At 53.8% G+C, this 18,403-nt stretch overlaps 2 protein-coding genes across 2 annotated transcripts; both read right to left on the bottom strand.

Moving 5' to 3' along the window:
- Window positions 1-974: 974 nt before the first annotated feature.
- On the bottom strand, window positions 975-6,719 carry MYDGF (myeloid derived growth factor). Its single transcript, XM_019550525.1, has 6 exons — window positions 6,546-6,719; window positions 5,890-5,940; window positions 4,520-4,581; window positions 3,191-3,272; window positions 2,524-2,596; window positions 975-1,908 (listed from the first exon to the last, which is right to left on the bottom strand). Exons 1-6 carry the CDS (start codon window positions 6,699-6,701, stop codon window positions 1,829-1,831), a joined length of 504 nt encoding a protein of 167 aa, XP_019406070.1. The 5' UTR covers window positions 6,702-6,719; the 3' UTR covers window positions 975-1,828.
- A 2,765-nt stretch (window positions 6,720-9,484) lies between these two features.
- Window positions 9,485-18,030, bottom strand: LOC109320445 (cathepsin L1-like). The gene is made up of 8 exons (XM_019550524.1): window positions 17,896-18,030; window positions 13,085-13,209; window positions 12,558-12,680; window positions 12,002-12,160; window positions 11,179-11,403; window positions 10,927-11,095; window positions 10,518-10,632; window positions 9,485-9,940 (listed from the first exon to the last, which is right to left on the bottom strand). The coding sequence occupies exons 2-8, from the start codon at window positions 13,199-13,201 to the stop codon at window positions 9,844-9,846; spliced, it is 1,005 nt and encodes a 334-aa protein (XP_019406069.1). The 5' UTR covers window positions 13,202-13,209; window positions 17,896-18,030; the 3' UTR covers window positions 9,485-9,843.
- Between the last annotated feature and the right edge of the window lie 373 nt (window positions 18,031-18,403).

Raw genomic sequence — 18,403 nt, forward strand, 5'->3', positions numbered from 1 at the left:
CCTGTAGAGTGCAGTTCACACTGACCTTTGTCTGTGGGAGGTTGAAAATGAACATCCAGTCCCTGTTACCTGACCACGCTGCGGTTGTCAGCCTCTGCTGAGAATAGGCCCAGACTGGGAACTGCCCATCAGCGCTCAGCTGGAGTATTGGCAGATGTGTTCAGAGAAACCGAAGCAGAACGTGTCTGATGGATGCCGCGGCAAAGGGCTGGCACAGTGACAGGCAGAGATGCTTCGCTGCTCTCTTCTGAGGTGCATTTGTCAGCACCAACTGCGCGATGCTCCTTAATTATGTGAAACATCCCTGCTGTGACAGTTCTCTGGATCCAGCACAACTCCTCAGTCACGAGGGTCACCTCGTGCGCAACGCGGCACGGCCTAGACCTCGCTGCGAAGGTGATAGTGGAACAACAGTACAAAGAGGTTCCTTCACGTGCGCCCCTCATCTGGTACCACTCATCTCCCCTCAAAAACCTACCCCTTAGGGTACACAGTGCAAGACCTATCCCTCTGTCAGAGCACGTGGTCTGCAGAATTCAGCTGAAACAGCCTCTAACAACTGACAAGGCATCTGTGGCCAAGAGAATGCCTTACATGACAAAATGCTCTGCCGTTATGTCGGCTGAGCAAATCTACAGTTCTAGTTATCTTTCCGGCCTGGCTGAAGACTATGAGAGAAGAATATCTGATAAAGAAGCTTCTAGGAAGAGAATGATTCAGCAATATAATAGACCCTTTGCACTCCTAACTTCTAGTTTCCCTAAACAGACACGACGCATTTCTTCTTACTGACCTTCTTTTGTCTCATGACATCACCTCTTTCCAACCAAGGAGACACAGCATAAGAACCTGCCGGCGCCTGCTGAGGGGACAAGAACCTGAGAGCCAAAAGGTTAGTGCCCACAAAGCCAAATAAGTTGTGTGAAGACCGAGAGGATGGAAGACCCAGCGTCGGATCAAAACAAACCTGGAGACATGTTCTGCTTTATTTATTTAATTTGCTGTATTTACACATGAAGGGAATGCTGGATTCCTTCACAGTTATTCATCTAAATAAGAAAAATCATTTCAGCTTGTAAGAAAATAGTCCTGGAATTGTGTCGGATAGCGAAAGCGTAACTTAATGGATCTCTGTGTTGTATCAGAATAAGCAAGGCCTGTGTGTGCTCCACAGTGCTGTTTCCTATGCCAGGGTACCGCCCCCACTCTGTACACTGAGGCAGCGATGTAGGGTCCTCTCCTGCCCGCTGAGAGATGGTCTTTGGATACTACCCACTGGACAGGATATCAAATGGGCTGGGCCAACTGTCTCAGCCACTGCTCCCTCCCTTCCCGCCACCTGCTCCCCATTTGAATAGGTTCATCTTTTGCTGCTTCTCCAGAGAAATCCCATTCCCCCTCCAGAGACTAGAGAGTTAACGACTTTTCTTTAGCAAACCTTGTTCAAATCCGGCCCCTTATCTTTCTGCGTTGCTCTTCCTTGCCAAAAAGATAAGGAGTCCCCGTTCCAGGGGAGCTTTACCATATTCAGCAGATCACTGAAGCAGAAAGCAGGCAGTAGAATGGCTGGCTGCAGATCAAGAATCCAAGAGGCCAGTTCTAGCTGCAAAAGGTCTCTTGTCCCTCAAGCACATTGTTACTCTGACACAAGACAGCATGGATCTGTCTTAACATCCCCGAGTCCCGCTCGTATCGGACCCCATATATTTCTATGTGGAAAACAGGAAAGATTTGGCCACTTGAGAAAAATCCAGGGAGAAACCAAATATCCCCTTTATCTGCCACGCTGCTCCAGCCAAGAAACACGACCCGTCCAGGAGCCTCCAGATCACAGCTCATCGTGGGGCGTTTTTGCTACAATCACCAGTTTGGACAGCTCGGAATGGAACTTGCCGTCCTTGTGAGCCACTGGAACGAGAATACACAATGAACGAATGGGCAAGGAGGCTGCAACCCCTGGCCCTTTCCTAGAGAACACAATGCCAAGGCCAAGCACTGAGCTCCACATCAGACCTACAGAGAGCACAAACCAGCTAGTTACAAAGTCACTGTTTAGCTCCTGGTAGCGTCTACATGTTCTAGAGAGGGAATGTGCCCCCAGTCTGTGGGGAGGGGCTGTATAGGACAGCAAGAGAGATGGTCCCCATCCTAAGGAGTGCACAACCCACTGCTGTCACAAATATACCAGCTCCAACACTCAAGCAGCCAGGTGTCAGATACCTTTCCAGCAGTGTCCTACCTTGCTTCTAATCATTTGCAATGGACCAAAATATGCCACAGCCCTCCACTTGGAGAATCATAGAAAAATCCTGCCCCAGGAGAACCCCAAATGGTGGGTGCACCACACACACACACTCCAGACCCTTCTGGTTGGCAAAAAGGATTCCAGGTCGCGGGAACACTCCAGACTTCTGTTTCTCACCCTTGTGTTTAGTGTAAATACCTCTTGCCCACAGATCTCTCTCATTTTGGATAACTGACCCCATCCCCCATGTAAGCCCCTCTCTTTAGATAGCAACAGACCTGTTGTTTCAGCGATTTCAAATTCCTCTTCCTTTAAAGGGATGTCACTCTGTCCGGCCACCGCTGCTTTAGACTGAAATGAGAATGAAGGGGTTTTATCATTTAAGCAAATCAAAAGAGCTTCCAGATTAAGTAAGCAAACAGCAAAAACCCCAACAGGTCTTTTACACAAAGATGGTTGCAGCTCCTACTGATAAGAGTAACTGGGGCAAATATTTTTCTGCTGGAGCAGGGGTCTCCATAGGGGATAAACTGGGAACCACTGGTCTAAGGGAACTAACAGGTCTTTTCTCTCCCTAGTTTCTATGCTTTTTTGGAAGGTCTCTGGCTCTTTAAACCAAGATTAAATCCTCTGCACTACAAATGACTTAATGGATCAAGCCAAAAACACCCCTCCTTCCCCCAGCAACATTGCTTCTTCAGAACTGACCAGAGTAGTGAGTGGCATCTTTAAAACCAGCAGCCAGGCAAAGACTTCCAGGGAGCAGGCATGGTGGTCTGCAAAGGGGTCCATTTGTTGCTACTTCCCTGCCCATAACCGCACTTTAATTAAGGGCACAGTGGAATAATGATTTCAATGAAGCCGCCAAGTAATGCAGCTGTTTGATTGCTCTCATTGTCCAGCCAGCCCCCACATGACCATTCAGAAGAATCATATGGGACTTACATAAGCCATGGCATATTCTATCTTCGCTCCTTTCACTTCAGCTTTAAACTGGGTAAAGAAGAGATAAGACTTCCCCTGGGGCCTGAAAAGAAAGAAAAGAATCTTTGACTTTGAAAGAAGGGAGAGGTTATATGGCAGAAAACACTAGGAACAAGAGCATGCTGAGGGCAAAGGATCAGAACAGCTCCCTGCCGGGCAGGAAAAGCAGGGTCTCGATTTTGAGTTGGTTCACTGCAATGAGGAAGGGCTGGGAGCTTTCAAGGCATCATGCTCTGGATGCTCAGAGGAGGAAGAAGTGAAGTGTACGCCCTAGGAGCCAACCCAGGTGGGAGACAGTGCTCTGAAAGGGAGCAAGTCCCTGCTGTAGGACTTGGAATGCCCCAAGGAAGTCCGGGGTAGTCCTCGAGAAGCCCCACGTTGGGCGCCAATTATTGATGTAAAAATCGCGGTTCGTTTCTCGGGAGGCGAAAAAACGAACCGCGATTTTTACATCAGAAGGACAGAGATACCCCAGATGCAGACTCGGGTACAGGTCCTTCAAATAGCCCTGTGTTTTCTCCTGTAGCTCCCCCTAGTGTCAGCAGAGTTGATCAACAACCCACCTGAGAACTAGAGCTGGATCCAGGGCAAAATCCCTTTAATGAGACGCATATGCATCTTGCCCAAAGCCAGAAACAAACCTGTGACCAAGGACTCCAGCAGGCTGATGCTGTAAACCAGCTAGCATTGCAGCTGTCGTGTGGAGAGGTTCTCTTCTAAGGGTTTCCCAACTCACAGGAGGAAGGGATTGCCAAGGGAAAGCCCTGTCTACTATGAATGCTTGAGGTGGTTTAATCCAGGGGTAGGCAACCCCCAGCATGGGTGCCAGAGCATGGCATGTGAAGGCATTTTGCTTGGCATGCGCACCTTGGGGCAGATAGTGGAGAAGAGGCCGGGGCTCCTCTGCCACAACAAGTATAAGGTCCCTTGTGGCTCTCCTGCCATCCACCCCTGGCATGCCAGCATCTTATAAGTTGAGGTTACGGGTGATTTTGGCACTCTGCCCAAAAGAGTTGCCCCCTCTCCCCAGTTTAATCTTTGGGCTGATTTATCTAAACCCTGGAGCCTTGTTTTCCACAAAGTTGCAGGAGAGGAGATGGCAGCGGGAGGGGGAAATTCACAGGAGGAAGAAAAGGGGCCATGATTTGGGCAAAAAGGAACAGCAGGCTGCGAGTATCAAGTGGGAGAAGCGGGACTATGTGGAGACCCAAATTCTGAGGGCAGAGGAGGTTCAAGGGAACAGGGACAGGGAACATCTTACACTCTTAGGGTTAAAAAGTCTCAACACACCTCCAGACTGAGCAAGAGAAGAGCAGGTTGTCTTCGCTGACTCCAACACTCATCTGCCATTGCTGTGGGAAGGAAAGGGATGAACAGTGAATCCTCGCAGCATTCAGCCTCACTCACTGCCTGGTGCCATTCCAGGCCTTTGCAACCAGCTGCACACATCACACATTTCAGCCACAACAACCCTTCCTGGGTAGGGACCTCACTAGCCAGTGGTATTTATACTGTGGCAATGGTATACTTGTGCAGAGAGCTCGAGAATGGCCATACAAGTCTCAAAGGGTGACTAAAACGTCACGTTTAACTGGAACACAGTTGCCAGCCAACTACCAACAACCCTTTTTTAATTACTGCTTTTCTTTGGGGTGGGGCACAAGCACTACACTTCCTCCCCACTAATAAAGTGGTGGAGGGAAAAGCCTTGCTCCTGCCTGTGTTATAAAAACAAACATAACTCTTCCCCAAAGGAAGCTGTTTCAGGTGTGTGAGAGGGTCACGTCTTTATGTCGTGTGTTTGTGCAGCATCTAGTGAAAGGAGCCCATGCCACAACTCCCGAGTGTTACTGCAACACCAGCAAGAAAAGCCACTTCTTCAAGAGAATAAGAGCTGCAGGTTACTTCCTTGTGGAGATAAGCATTTTGAAAACCCCTCAGTTATAGGAGAGGCAACATCTGCTTGCCAAAAAAAGCCCCAAGTGAACTCCAAACCTCAAGCTTTGCAGGTGTCAGGGCCTTGCTGAACTCAGCCTCACTGGAGTATACAAGCAACTCTTTTCTGCAGCTGAAGCAAATGCAGGCAGTTTGCTTTTGTGATTGTGAAACACTGCAAATTCATGATTTTTTTTTTTTTACCTTTCACAAAGCCCAGGTCTGTAGTCAGAGGATTATTCTCACGCTTCATTAAAAAAAAAAAAATGGTATGACTGTAGTTGCAGAGACAAATGTGGTTTATGTTCATTCCCCACCAGTTAAAGATTCAGAAGGGAAATAAGGACCTGTCACTTACTCACATCTGAGCGTATGATCAGTTCTGAAATGCTTTCTGCATGGTTTTGTGGTGCATTTGTTTAGTGGTGGTGGTTGTGTGTCTTTTTATGCTTTAGGTGGATGCAGCTGTGAAATTCTCTTAGGATTTCCAGCTGTACCCAGGAAGAGAGAGATGTACTTGCTCCTTATTGCAGCACTGGAGCACTTCAGAATCTAAATGCCCCTTTATTGCCCACACTCGCACACCCCCACATACGTCTGAGGATCAAGGTAATTAGCTACTCTTGTTAAAACACACAGACTTCTCCAGAAGCTTCTTTTATACGGGCTCTGGAGCCATGCGTGGCACTGCCGAAATCAAATGCCCAGACGCTTGGAAACCTTACCTCATTCGTCCCTCCCTGGGCGGCGTACGTGAACGTGCAGGTGTAATCCCCCTTGAAAAGAGAAGGCAAGGATCAGCACTCTCTCACAGCAGGATGAGCTATTTGTTGGGCCTCAGCAATTTGCCTGGCCTTGCACAGCGTCTCTATATCTCGGAAAGGCACTGAAGGGATTTCTGGCAAGTCCCGACACTTAAACTGTTTCTCTGCAAGCTTGAGAGGATGCAAAGAACTAACAGTCGCTGTCCCCACGTCCCTGGAGCACGCTGCCTCCTCTGGCTGCCTGCACCCGCAGTGACAGGCGACATAGCAGCTTGCTCCCGAGCTCAGGGGCTGTCAGCCATGAGGACACCCAACGAAGGCACCCCCCGGCCCTGCCCTGAACTCACGCACGCTCCCAGCAGGCGGTTCGGTTCGTCCCTCGCAGGGGCAGGACAAGGGGTGTCACAGGAGATGCCTGCCCTGTCTGTGTATGGAGGGAGGTTTGTAGGGCACCCAGCTGGGTCTGCCTCATGGGGTGCCAGAGCCCCCTGCACTGACACCCCCCGCCCACCGCAGGGGGCGCTGAAGGGTCGGGAGGGCTCTGGCTCGCGGCCAACCCGAGTGCCAGGAGGTGCGGCTCAGCCAATCCGCGCGCGCCGTGTCTGCAGCCGCCTCACCAGGGTCCGCGAGAAAGAATGCACCATGCCGCCGGGCCTCACGTCGAACTCGGCCGTGCTGGGCCCCTCCCCCGCCCCGCCGAGCACGAACGGGAGGACGGCGGCGAACAGCGCGAACCAGAGCCGCCCGCAACTCCCTCCGCTGGGCGCCGCCATCTTAGCCAGAAAGCCTCCCTACGGCACGCCGGAGGGGTCAATCCAAAACGCCGCTGAGCCGGACCGCGGGAAGGGGCGGGGGCGCTTTGGCGGCCATCTTGGAGACGGGCAGCGAGTCCAGCATGCCAGGGTTAACCCTTTCGAGACCATATCTAGAACCAGGGGCCTGGCAGCTCTTCCAATCAGGGAGCAGCAAGGGGGGGGAGGCAATTAAAGTCATGGCTCATTAAATTTTGGCAAGTGGGAAGTTAAATTCATGGCTCACTACCTGATCCCTTTCCAAACTCCCCTTGACATAGGTGATGCACGCTTCATGCCACCACCACCATTGATGTCACAGAGGGACCAAGGATTTGGCCCCCGGAGCTGACCTCCGCCAGTTAGGGGAGGGCAAACCAAGCGACCACGCTTTATCAAAATAAAAATGAACTACACTGAATATTTGTATTGTCAATATGGTATTAAGATCCTTTCATTGCAGTTTCATGCAGAGGGCAAAGTGCAATTGAAATAAAAAATGTCTGACTTGCTTATAGGTCATCCAAATTAAGCCTCCCCAAATGACCCCCTTGCCCAGGGCCCTGACAACCCTAAGGCCACCACTGCCTCCATTCAGGGCCAAGCTGAGACCCTTCCTCCTCCCTGCATGCCTGGCCCAGCCCATCTGGGGTGGGCACCGCAAGCAGGATGAACCCATGGGTTAGGGTTAGCAGAGTCCTTGACCGGGCAGAGGAGACTTGGATCCAGCCTGGGAGGAGGAGGGAGCTGTCTGTGGATCCCCTGCGTGCCAGACCTGGCACCTGCTCTGGCCACACAGTGTCCTGATGGGTGGCAGTGGGGCGGCCTGTGGGGCTGATCCGGCCCAGGGTCCAGTCCCACCCCACTCCTCTGGCCTCTGGGACAGATCCCTGACATAGCAGATGCCTACTGCTATGTGTAAGAACACGGCATTTGAGGTGCTGATGGACTACACAGGTCCTTTCCCCCACTGGAGGTCAATGCACTGGCTGGACAGCATCTGACATCCTGCTCGTTCCCTGCAGTGTCTGGAGGTTTTCAGTCTCCAGGGCTGTGGAGCAGGCCAGCCCCTTCCAGCAGCAATAAATCCTCAAAGCCATTTTGGAAGAAAGCGGGGTCAAGGGAAGAAATCTATTGGGTCATCACGGCCATCGGGCCTGGGCTGCAGGCATGCTGAATGAGCTACAAAAAGCAAGGTCCAGCTGCTCACCACTGCTGGGGCTGCCATTACTCAGGACTCCTGTGTCTCAGCACCAAAATCAATCTCCTGAACGTACCTGAACCTAGCTGTGAAATGCTTGATTTATACCGTGCCTCCAGCTCATGAAGGCACAGAGAGGGGAAATAAAGCTGGAGGACCGCCGGTTCTCTCATAAATCTCCAGAGGCTTAGCTTGAAGGACGCCAGATGAGCCCGGTGCTGTGCTACAAAGCAAATTGCCCAACTGGCCGTCCCAGGCTGCAGGTGGCTGTGCTGCAGCATCCTGTGGTTGCAAAAAGGGTGCAGAGAGAAGAGCTCAGGATCCCCTCGCCCTTCGCGTGTGGAGGCACTTGCAAAACCTGGCTGAGATAGCCAGACGGTGGCAACTTGCAAGAGCAGGGGGTCTGCAGGGGAGACCTCAGGATGACCTAGTGTGTGGGGTCTTTTGGGGGTTGCCTATTAGTAGACCTGTGTGGGCCCAGATCAATAGCTCCCCTCACTCCCCTGAGCTCCTAGGAAGCTTTGCTCCTTGGGTCCAAAATAGGTGGAAAGTTGTCCCTCTTGCCCACACAGACCCCCCACTTGCTTCTGAGGATCAGGTGAAGATTAGAGCCCTTCCCATGGACACCAGCTTTTGGGAACTCAGCACAACATTGCAACAGTAGTGAAAACCTATGAGGCAGCTGTGTGCAAGCTCAAGCCTTTTTCCAGACGGGCTCAAAGGGTTTCAGACCCACGCAGAGACTCCAAACCCACGTTGAGGGTGTAGTCAATGTCAGGCTGTGATATGGGAAGAGGCATAAGCTGGGGGAGGTCACACAGCAGCTTCGGGAAGCACGAGTGTGCAGTTCTTCTGCCTCGCACTTGAAACCACTCTTCCTCTACCTTCCTGCCAGAAGTACTTTTTATACACCGTGTAGTTAACTTGTGGAACTCATGGCCACAGGAGGGGGTGGAGGCAGATCCTACAAGCCAGGTTCATAAAGGGACTGGATCAGTGAATGGATGATCGATCTATTAATGGCTATGGAACAGAACGGCTGGAGATGTTTCCTCCAGCGTCTGTCCCCCAGTACTGGGAGATGCCAAGGAAGATTCTCAATAAGGGAAAGATCACTGGAGATGTCCGGTTCAGTGCTCTCTCTCTACAGCATCCATTTCTGCCACTGTTGGACACAGGGTACTGGGCTAGATGGACCATTGGTCTGAGCCAGTATGGCACGGCTTATGTTCTTACGTTGTAGGAAGCCAGGGGTCTAGAAGTTGTCATTGCCTTTTGCTACAGCTCTCTGAGGGACTCCCTGTCTGAATGCAGGGCACCCGGGCTCTGCCGACTGTATCCCACTAGCATGCTTGGCTCCGTAAGCACATTGCTCTCCACGAACGACCTTTGGGGGGCAGAAAGCAAGTCAACATACAGTGCACAGACAGGGCAAAAATAAGGCAGGAGCAGGTCCCGAGTGCTTTCCCCCCATTCTCCTTAGCTTGGCTGCCACCCAGCCTGGAACAGTTTCGGCCAGCTTCGGAGCACGAGCTACAAAGGCTGAAGGAAATGCCAGGCTTGTCGTACACAGAGAGCTCCTGTGGAGAAGCTTCTTTAATCTCATCTCCACCCAACAAAGAGCTTGCTTTGCACAGTTGTCTTGGGAAGGCGTTAGGCAGAGAACACCCCATCTCGCTCGGCGTGGACGGGACACTGCGCATCCCGGTTAGAAGAGCAGTTTGCTACACGACTTAATTGCTACTAAAGGCAAGTGAAATTTGAAGCTGTGGCAACAAAGAAACGGCCCCGAAATCCTGGCTGGGGGCCCGAAGGAGTGGTGTTTGGAGGAGAAAAATCCAGACTTGAAGGCAATCAAGGGGAAAGGATCCCGGTGGGATGAACGCTGTTCTAGCATAGAGGCCCCTTGGCAGGTCCGAGGGGTTACAGGACGGGAAAGCTGGCTTGATTGGCAACCCCGCAGTGGTTGTCTCCTTTCCACAGCCGGATGTAGCCTTGTTCACCCCAGAACTCAGACCAACTGTGGGAAGAGAAGGAGAAGAGTGAGCGTGTCGCTGTGCGGGAACACAGGGGAGCAAGGCGGGGGGCTGTAGGACGTGCCCCCCTTGTCGTGAGAAGGGTCTGCGGCACAGAAGCTCCCTAACAAGCAAATGGCTGCACTGGAGGCTGCACTGAGCAGCTGAGAGAGAGCTGGTGTCGAGACCCCCATACCCTCCCAGCAAGGAACCGGGCACTTCTTTATGGCCACGCTCTGGCTTCCCATCTCCCTCTGATTGCTGCGTCTTGGCAGCTGCAGCCAGGCTGCCTCCCCGAACATGCCTCCATCTGCTAACAAGCTCAGCCAGCTGAAAGGAGCAGCCCTGAAGTATCACACTGGGCTACCAAGGCAGAAGGAGGCTTGCTCAGCTCTTGCTCCCAGCCCTAGGTGACAGGACAGGAGGAAGACGCCCTGGGAGGTAGAGCGCAGGTTTGTGTCTGTGCAATCTGCCCTGCAAGGGAAGGGGGTACCGGGCTGGATGCGGGCAGGGGGTGACAGATGAATGCACAGCCACATCCCCAAAGGTGCTTTCTCTCCTGGCCGTTCCCCACCCCATCACCTGTTCTTTAGGATCCAGTAGTCCTTGCTTTTCCCATCCTCCTGGGTCGTGCCATAGCCAACAGCAAGCATCGCGTGGTTCACTGTCCGGCTGCAGTGACTGTCATTGAAGACTCCTGGAATGAGCAAAGCTGAATCAGAGCCGAGGTGTGTTAGCAGGGACAGGGCAGCTCCCACCAGCACTGCTGGCTCTGCGGTTCGGGAGAGGGGTCCTGGCAGGTCACTGGAGAGAGAATCTGCCCTGGCGCGGTGGGCTGGAGCCCCGGGCGCAGCACAGAGGGGCAAAGCCTCTGCCCTCACAGGCTACTGTAAAATGAGACAGGGTGTGAGAGAGCAGACACAGCCCCGGGCCCCTGCACCCCAATCCGGGAGAGCTTCATTTAGGGGCCCCCGGCCCAAGCGCCTGGTACCTTTCCGATAGAAGCGAAACTTAAAGTTCCTAGCATCCACCGCCACCGAGACTGGGCCCACGGCAGCCACCGCCTGTTCCAGGGCTGCCTCGCTGCCCTGCTTGACCAGCCGGAAGGAGGTGCAGTTGGCCGCTTTGTCCCGGGTGTTGTAGCGGCAGTGCCAGTCGTCCTGCAGGGGCGCGATGCAGAATGGGTGCTCAAGCCCTGCTCCCGCTGCCCGGCCACCCAGCTGTCTCCCCTCTCCGTCGTTACCTGTCCCAGGTAGGGGTAGACGTGCTCCGAGTTGATGCCCCCGTTGTCACGCACGTACTGGAAGGCCCTTGTGATGTACCCCCCATGGCAGCCGCTGTTCCCCAGCTTCCAGGAGCAGTCCATGAGGTTCTGCTCACTCAGCTGCACCAGCTTGCCTGTCTTGTTGAAGACCAACCCCTCCAGGGCCCCAGTGGCACTGAAAGCCCAGCATGACCCACATAAGCCCTGAGGAAGACAAAGAAAGGGGATTCTAGCTCAGTCCCAGATTGCAGAAAGCCCCAGTGGGGCTCACTGGCCCTGGGAGATGCAGGTGGTCAGGCCGTGTAATTGCAGCGGGTCCCCTGGCGTTACAGAGAGGCTGAGACCTACCCGGGACCTGGGCAGCACATGCACTGTGCAGGACACCTCTCCCCACACCCCAGCTGCTCTGTTTGGCTGCCCATCGCTGGGGAAGAACCACAATTGATGTGGCTGGGGGCTGCTCCCTGTTGTAACAGCTTTAAAGCAGACGGGAACAGGGGGAAAGAAACGTGTACCCTCAGCCAAGCCATCCCCACCAGAGGAAGATGGCAACAGGGACACGACTGCACCCAGTTCCTCCCAGTTGGGTCTGGATTGCACCCACACTGCAGGCTGAGGCCTTGGGTGTTTGAATAGGGTCACCTGAACCTGGGCAGGACCCGGAGCTGTGATCAGGTGCAGGCCCCCAGCATCCCCAAGGCCCCTTCCCTGGAACATCATGAGCAGCAGCAGACCCTGGGGCTGGGTATCAGGTCCTCTCTGAATTCCCAGCCCGGGGGCTGCAGCTGCAGCCTCAGCCCACCTGGTCCTTCACGGGGGTGACATAGCCCTTCACTCGCCAGTCCACCTCTTTCGGGGTCGCAGGAGAAGCCAGCTCCTGGAAGAGGAACTCCATCCCACCGGGCTGCTGGGCGGTGTCGGGAATGAAGCCATTCAGAACCTGGTTGAACTCTTCATCCGTCTGCAAGGAAAGGAGACGTCTTGAGAAGACATCACCACCTGAGCCCCCCAGCCTGTAGACCTGGGTTTCCCCAGCGGATCCTAAACATCAGCTGCGTGGGAAGCCAGGAGGGGCGGGAGGGATGGAGGAAGTGAGTGCTGGGGATGGGAAGCTGGTCCCTGCAGGGCCCCTTGGCGTTGGGGTGAAGGAGGAGGATGTGGTCATGCTGTCGTTGAAGGGAGAAGAGCCTCTGTGGCGTGCAGGGGAAGAGGGGGGCCATGGTGCTGGGATTTTGAGGGCTGAAAGAGGAGGATGGAGAGGAGATGGGAGAAGGGAAGAGGGTTCCAGATAGCCAGGGGGGCACCTCGCTCTCCCACCCACCCCCACAAGCCAAGCGAGGCCAAGACAGGGCATGTACCAGGTCCCCAAAGTGGTTCATTTCCAGGTGGTAGCTGTGCTTCCCCTGAGATGCCTCCAGGTTGTGCTGCTTGATCCGCCGCAGGTTCTTCGCCCAGGTCTCCTTCCGGAAACCTTCATCCTCCTGCCAAGGGACAGAGAGCAGTTACAGTCGGCCAGGCTCCTGGTCTGGAAGCAAAGGAGCTGGGCAGGGGAAACTCAGGGGACAGGTCCGATGAGATGGGCCTGAGTCAGGGAAGCTGAGGTGCTGGGGCTGCACAGGGACGGGCTACTGAATTGAGACAGCAGAAGGGACCCCGCTGTGCAGGCGCGTGCATGTGTGCGTGTGCATGCATGTGCATGCGTCCAGCAGTTCCCCACGGGCCCTCGGCTGCACCATGAGGGCTGGACCATGTCCTCCAGGTCTGTCCCCTTCAAAATCAGTGGGCATTATGCATGACCCCCCACAAGGGGAAGTCTCTATTTGGCCAATGGACCCGTCCTCCCCCACCCCGAACAACTCGGAGCCCCTCCATGCTCTGGACTTACCTCGGGATACTCCTTAGCATGGAAGCTTTTCCATCCCCTCCATCCATCTTCCAGGGCTGGGTCCAGAGCAAGAGCCCAGCCCAGCAGCGCCACGAGGAGCCCTGGCAGGACCAGCATGGCGCAGGCTGTGGGTGCGGAGCGAGGAACACCCCGGTTAGCAGTGAATCGTGGCTGCTCCCAGCATCCGTCAAGTTAATTTTGATGGATAAAAAGAGCGAGCAAAAGCGTTCGCGTGACCCCGTCACAGCGCAACATGAAAGCACTAAGCCTGGCTCAGGGTTTCTAGGACGGAGACACTGGCCTGCTGAGACCCGTGAAACAAATCCCCATTAAAACCCTCATTAAAGACAGCAAGGAAGAAAGAAATCCGGTGGAAGTGTTTGAAATGAAAAGCAAGGCTTTCATTTTAACAGCCTCTTTTCCTCCCGGTCCCTGTGGCTGGAGAGAGTTGGGTGGGGGGTGTTTTACACAAAACCCTTTGTTTCAACAGGGTTTATAAAGGTCCCAGCTGCCTTTGAGATGCAATTTCACTGTCCTTTTTATGGAAGGGGGAAAAGAGCTGAGATGGGCTGAAGATCCCACTCCCTTGAAGGCAAAACGGGAGGTGTGGTGCAGGAGGAGAGAGGGGGAAGAGCAGCCAGCGGAGCACAGGCAACGGAGCCAACTTTTCCACCGACCCCGCTGCCCGAGAGGCAGGCGGCCATGCCAAGGCCTGGCAAAATATACCAGAATTGGGGCTTCAATTCTGCCCAGCTGCCCAGTCAGGGATTTAGAGGCTGGGGAAAGCCAGATGACTTGTTCTGACTAAAGGCAAAAAAGAAGGAAATAGGGAAGGGAGGAAATAAGGCGGAGAAGGAAAAATTGGGTCTCAAGCAGGAGGCTGATGGCCAGAGCACAAGGCTCGAGTTGCGGACACCGCGTAGGACGCGGCTGCAGCTGGAGGAGGGCAGTGTCACTTGGGTCCTTCTCTTTAGCCCAACATCTGCAGCCCCCGAAGGCTCCCGGGAATCAGCTGGGGGCACTCAGTACTGTTTATAGCTGCCAGCTGATTTCCGCTCATAGACCAGCATTGCCCAGGCTCTTTTTTTGTTCCTGTCTGGGCAGGAGACTTGCTGGGTAAAACCAAACTCCAGCTCAGCCTTGGCTGGTGTTGCTGCTGCCTGTGCAATCTCAGCAGATCGTCAGTCGGAGGGTGATCACCTGGGCATGGCTTCCCCCAGCTCCCCACCCTCCGGCCAGGGTATTTAAATATTTATTTAGGAAGCAGCACAGCTGTGCTCTGAGGATTGGCCCTTGCCATGCTACTTCCCAGCTGCCATGAGCAAACAGCCACTGCAAGCAAGGGACAGTGTCTACTCGACTGGTTTTCTACACACACCACACACGCTGCTAGCGTTACAGCTGCAGTCAGCCTAATGGAGGCAGCCACTAGCAGTACCTTTTGCATGAGGACAAAAACCACCTTTATTACTGGAAATGAGTCAGACTTCCTCTCTGCCAGGCAGAGATGTTACAACGTGCTGAAGGGATGCTCATCTTGTGCGTGCGCTGTATGCATCAGATGACTGCAATCATGGGGTGGGGGGAGAGAGTTGCTTCTGCTTGTAGCCAAATATTTAGCAAGATTCAAGTGGGACTGGGGGTCTGTACAGGTGGACAGACCAGCCAGCGGGTGGGAGGTAGACTTTCCCACGTGGGGACTTTGGTGGAGTCCTACTGAGGTCAACGTTGCGACTTTTGGGACGGAGGACGGTCTCATGACCATCTGCCTCGGGTTTCTTGCTCTGCTTTCTGTGCCCTCTGGCTCTGCCCGTAGTCAGACCTCCCCATGCAGCTCCCACATCCCAGCCAGGTTTCTGACTTCTGTCTTTCTGGCCCTTTTTCTATAAGGCCCTGCGGGGTATAGCACTGGCAGGCGCTTTGCCGATACCCGAGGTGCCGCTCCTCTGCTCAGCAGTCAGCCCCTCTTCTGCCTGCAAAGTCTTTTGCTAAGGATCTCCTTCCTGCCCTGCCTCCAGAAGGGACCGTCACCAGGGACACCACTGCTGGCTCATGACCAAGGTACTTGGGGCAAAGACCTACTTGTCCAGCGCTGGCAATCGCAGAGGGTGATGCAGAAAGTGCCTTTAAGCCCTGCACTGAGAAGCAGAGGATGCCATCCAGCAAGGTACTGCGCGCCCAGCAAGGCAGGCAAACCAAGGAGAAGTCCCGCTGAGGCCAAGCCCATGTTTAAATACCAGGCTGCACTGGGGCCAGGGCACCCAGCAGGATGAGCCCCAAGTGGTGGTAAAAGCTCAGGCAGGGTCAGAAGTCAGCATCGCATATGCACAGCTCTGGGAAAGCTGCTTTTCCAGCTGGCCAGAGCCCAGCCTGGCACAAAAGAGCAGTGTGACAACTGGCACTAGAGGAAACATGGGCGATGCTTTTTAACAGCCTAGATGGTCCCAGGTTGTGGCTTTGGCAGCGGATCACACGTCCGCCCGCAGCGCCGATAAGCGGGGCCATTTGCGAACAGGAGGCAGAAATAGCACCGAGAAGGTCAGAGGAAGCTGCAGGGGAGGCGGGCAGGCTTTTGCTCCACATTGAAGTCTAGCAGCAGAGCTGCGTGTGGGGGGCAGGGGATTGGGGGAAGGACGCCCTGGGAGCTGCCTGATCTCCCCTTCCCAGGACAGCACCCCTACGCTTGCAGGCCCTGAAAGCAGTTGCCTGACCCCCAAGGCCAGGACTGCTGCTGTGCTCCCAGCCTCTACAGCTCCTTGGGTCCAGCCCCATATGAAACTGCTACACTCAGATGCAACAGCCCCAAATCAAGTCCCACTTCAGCAGAGGGAGAGAAACTGAGGCACGGCCTGAACGCACTGGAAACAAAACCCAGGCTCTTCAGTAGCAATCTCATGTCTTCCCCCAGATCCACCTCCGCTCAGCAGTACCCTAGCAGCGGATGGAGGGCGTCCCCAAGGAGACTACATCAGCTTCCCAGCAAGCTATTTCCCCCTCGCTCCCTCCCCGAGAGAGGAAACGGGGCTGGCTGCATAGCTCAGACGTCCCGAGTCTGGCACTGAAGGACGATGCAACTTAAGCAAGTGCAGGCAACCGAATGCTCTGCTTTGAAAAGCGTGCCCTGCTTCTGAGCATGCACCTCACTCCACTGTACCAGGGCAGGAGGGCAATGGATTGGTGCCCGCCTTGGCCTGGAAGAAATGAGCAGACCTGGGGCTTGGCCGTGAGTGCCCAGTCCAGCTCAAACCTACCCAAGCACTGCACTTTTTCAAGCCCCACAGGCTGCTGCGCACACTATTACGGGGCAAGGACACTCGACCCACCATTGGGCTTGCAACCCAACCGCAGCTGCCAGTTGAAGACACAAGTCCTGTCCCCCCTGCATCCCTTCCTTTGATACAGCTCAGCTATAATTTTTCACAGATGCTGAAGTGCATTAGCTAACTAGGGCCATGCACAACACACTACATAGGGGACACCTCCAAGCAACTCGTTACTGGGACAGCACCACAGAACTTGTTCATTTTTGCTTTTGCTTCCTAAACTGGATGGGGAAATAGTGCAGCAGGATGAACTGGATTTACTGGATGCTTAGGAGCTGATCAAGGATTTCAGTGCAATCTCGTAGTGCATTTTAGGCTCTTCCTCCAACTTGGTTATAGCAGAGCATCCACTGGGGCACAGAAACTGCCCACCCCACGCTGACCCACAGAAATTACTTTACCTTGCACATAATGCTGAGACCATGTGCATGTGTACACACACACACACACACACACACACACACACGTGTGCACATACTTCTAGAAGACCCACAGTATTTTAAACGGCACAACATGCAATATGCCATCATGTGGCAATCCTCTTCCAAAGTGGCTCACATTTTCTCTTTCTGTTTCTCTCTGACTCAGGGTTTCCTGCTGGTTTTAGCTACTACGAGATTACAAGAATGCCAGAGCTTGCTAAAAAAATGATGTATTTGGACAAAGAGTCATTTTCTGGTCAAACTTTTTGAGGTCTGTCCAAGGTAAAAATACAAGAGCAAATCTGAGATGTTTTAAAGCAAGCGTTCTCCTACCAAAAAGCAGAGCATTTACTTTGAAGGCCACCCCTACCACTAAGAAAAACCTTAATTGAACTCCCTGCCCTCCCAAAGCTTTGCAATCCATCCAATGCTCAGGGAACAGCAATTTTTCATGCTCACTCACACTGATCCCACTAAGGCTGTTCACTTCCAAAAGTGCAGTTCATTCCTTTAGGAAATGAGTTCAATTGTGCTTTGGCTCCAAATAAAGAGTTTGCAGTAATAAGAGGTGCCTTGAACCTGACTTAAGTAGAGGGAAATTGGAGTACAAGGCAAGAGGCAGTAGAGAGAGATAAGGCAGAGGTTTCTTTGCATTTCTCCTTCGGCCCCCAGTAAGCCTGCTGCACAGCGAAAGAGGTCAGGATTGAGATCGACTGATTTCCAAGCTAATGATTTTGAGGCTCTCAAACCCCACCTGGCCCTGCATCCTACAGTCCGGGGGACAGCTTGAAGGATCCAACATTTTAAGTTCAAGACTGCGTCAGTATATATTGCAGCGCAATTCAACTGCACGCTCCCAGTGCAACAGCCTGCCTTAGACCTGCAGATCCAAACAGGCTGAGCAGCAGCTGGCCACCTCCCACCTAGACCGCCTTGCCTGGAAGAAAGCATTGAGGAGTCAGGAGGTAAAGGAAAGGCGAAGCCGGCAGGCTGGGAAGAGAAGCCCTACTGATTGCTCTTTCAGAACTGAAGCAGCTGTGAAGACTTGACAGGGAGAGGAACAAACCTCACGAAACACAGAAGTTCTGTTGTCCCCGGCGCGGTCCCCTGCGTCTCCAGAGGCAGTGGGGAGGAAGGCAGGCAGCTCCTCTCTCTAAAGGCCGCGGGGACGCTAGTGTCTCCTCTTGGGGAGCTTCAGAGACTTAGAGACATGCAACTTCCTGCCAGACCCCTCTCCCTCCCTCCCCCCCCAGCCTTGTTGCTCAGCCACTTGCTCAACAGGGCTTCCTGAAGCAGCTAAAACAAGGGCGCAGCCCCATCAGGCTAAGGCTAGCGTGGATAGTCTGAGCACAAACAGCTTGTACCTGGCTTCCAAGTTGGAGCACTGGCTGCACGTGAGCAGACCCTCCAGCTCCACATCTCAAAGCACTCAGCAGGTTTAACTAATGCACTGTTTCTTCACCCAGAGAGGAAACCAAGATGCTATGCCCAAGTCTCCAACCTTTAGACCCTGATTCTTCCATGAGACAGTTTCATAGTTAGTCGGGTCGGAAGGGACCTGAGCAGATGGAGTC

This window comes from Crocodylus porosus, unplaced genomic scaffold (genome assembly GCF_001723895.1).
Source record: "Crocodylus porosus isolate Cpor-Errol unplaced genomic scaffold, CroPor_comp1, whole genome shotgun sequence".
Lineage (NCBI taxonomy): Eukaryota > Metazoa > Chordata > Crocodylia > Crocodylidae > Crocodylus > Crocodylus porosus.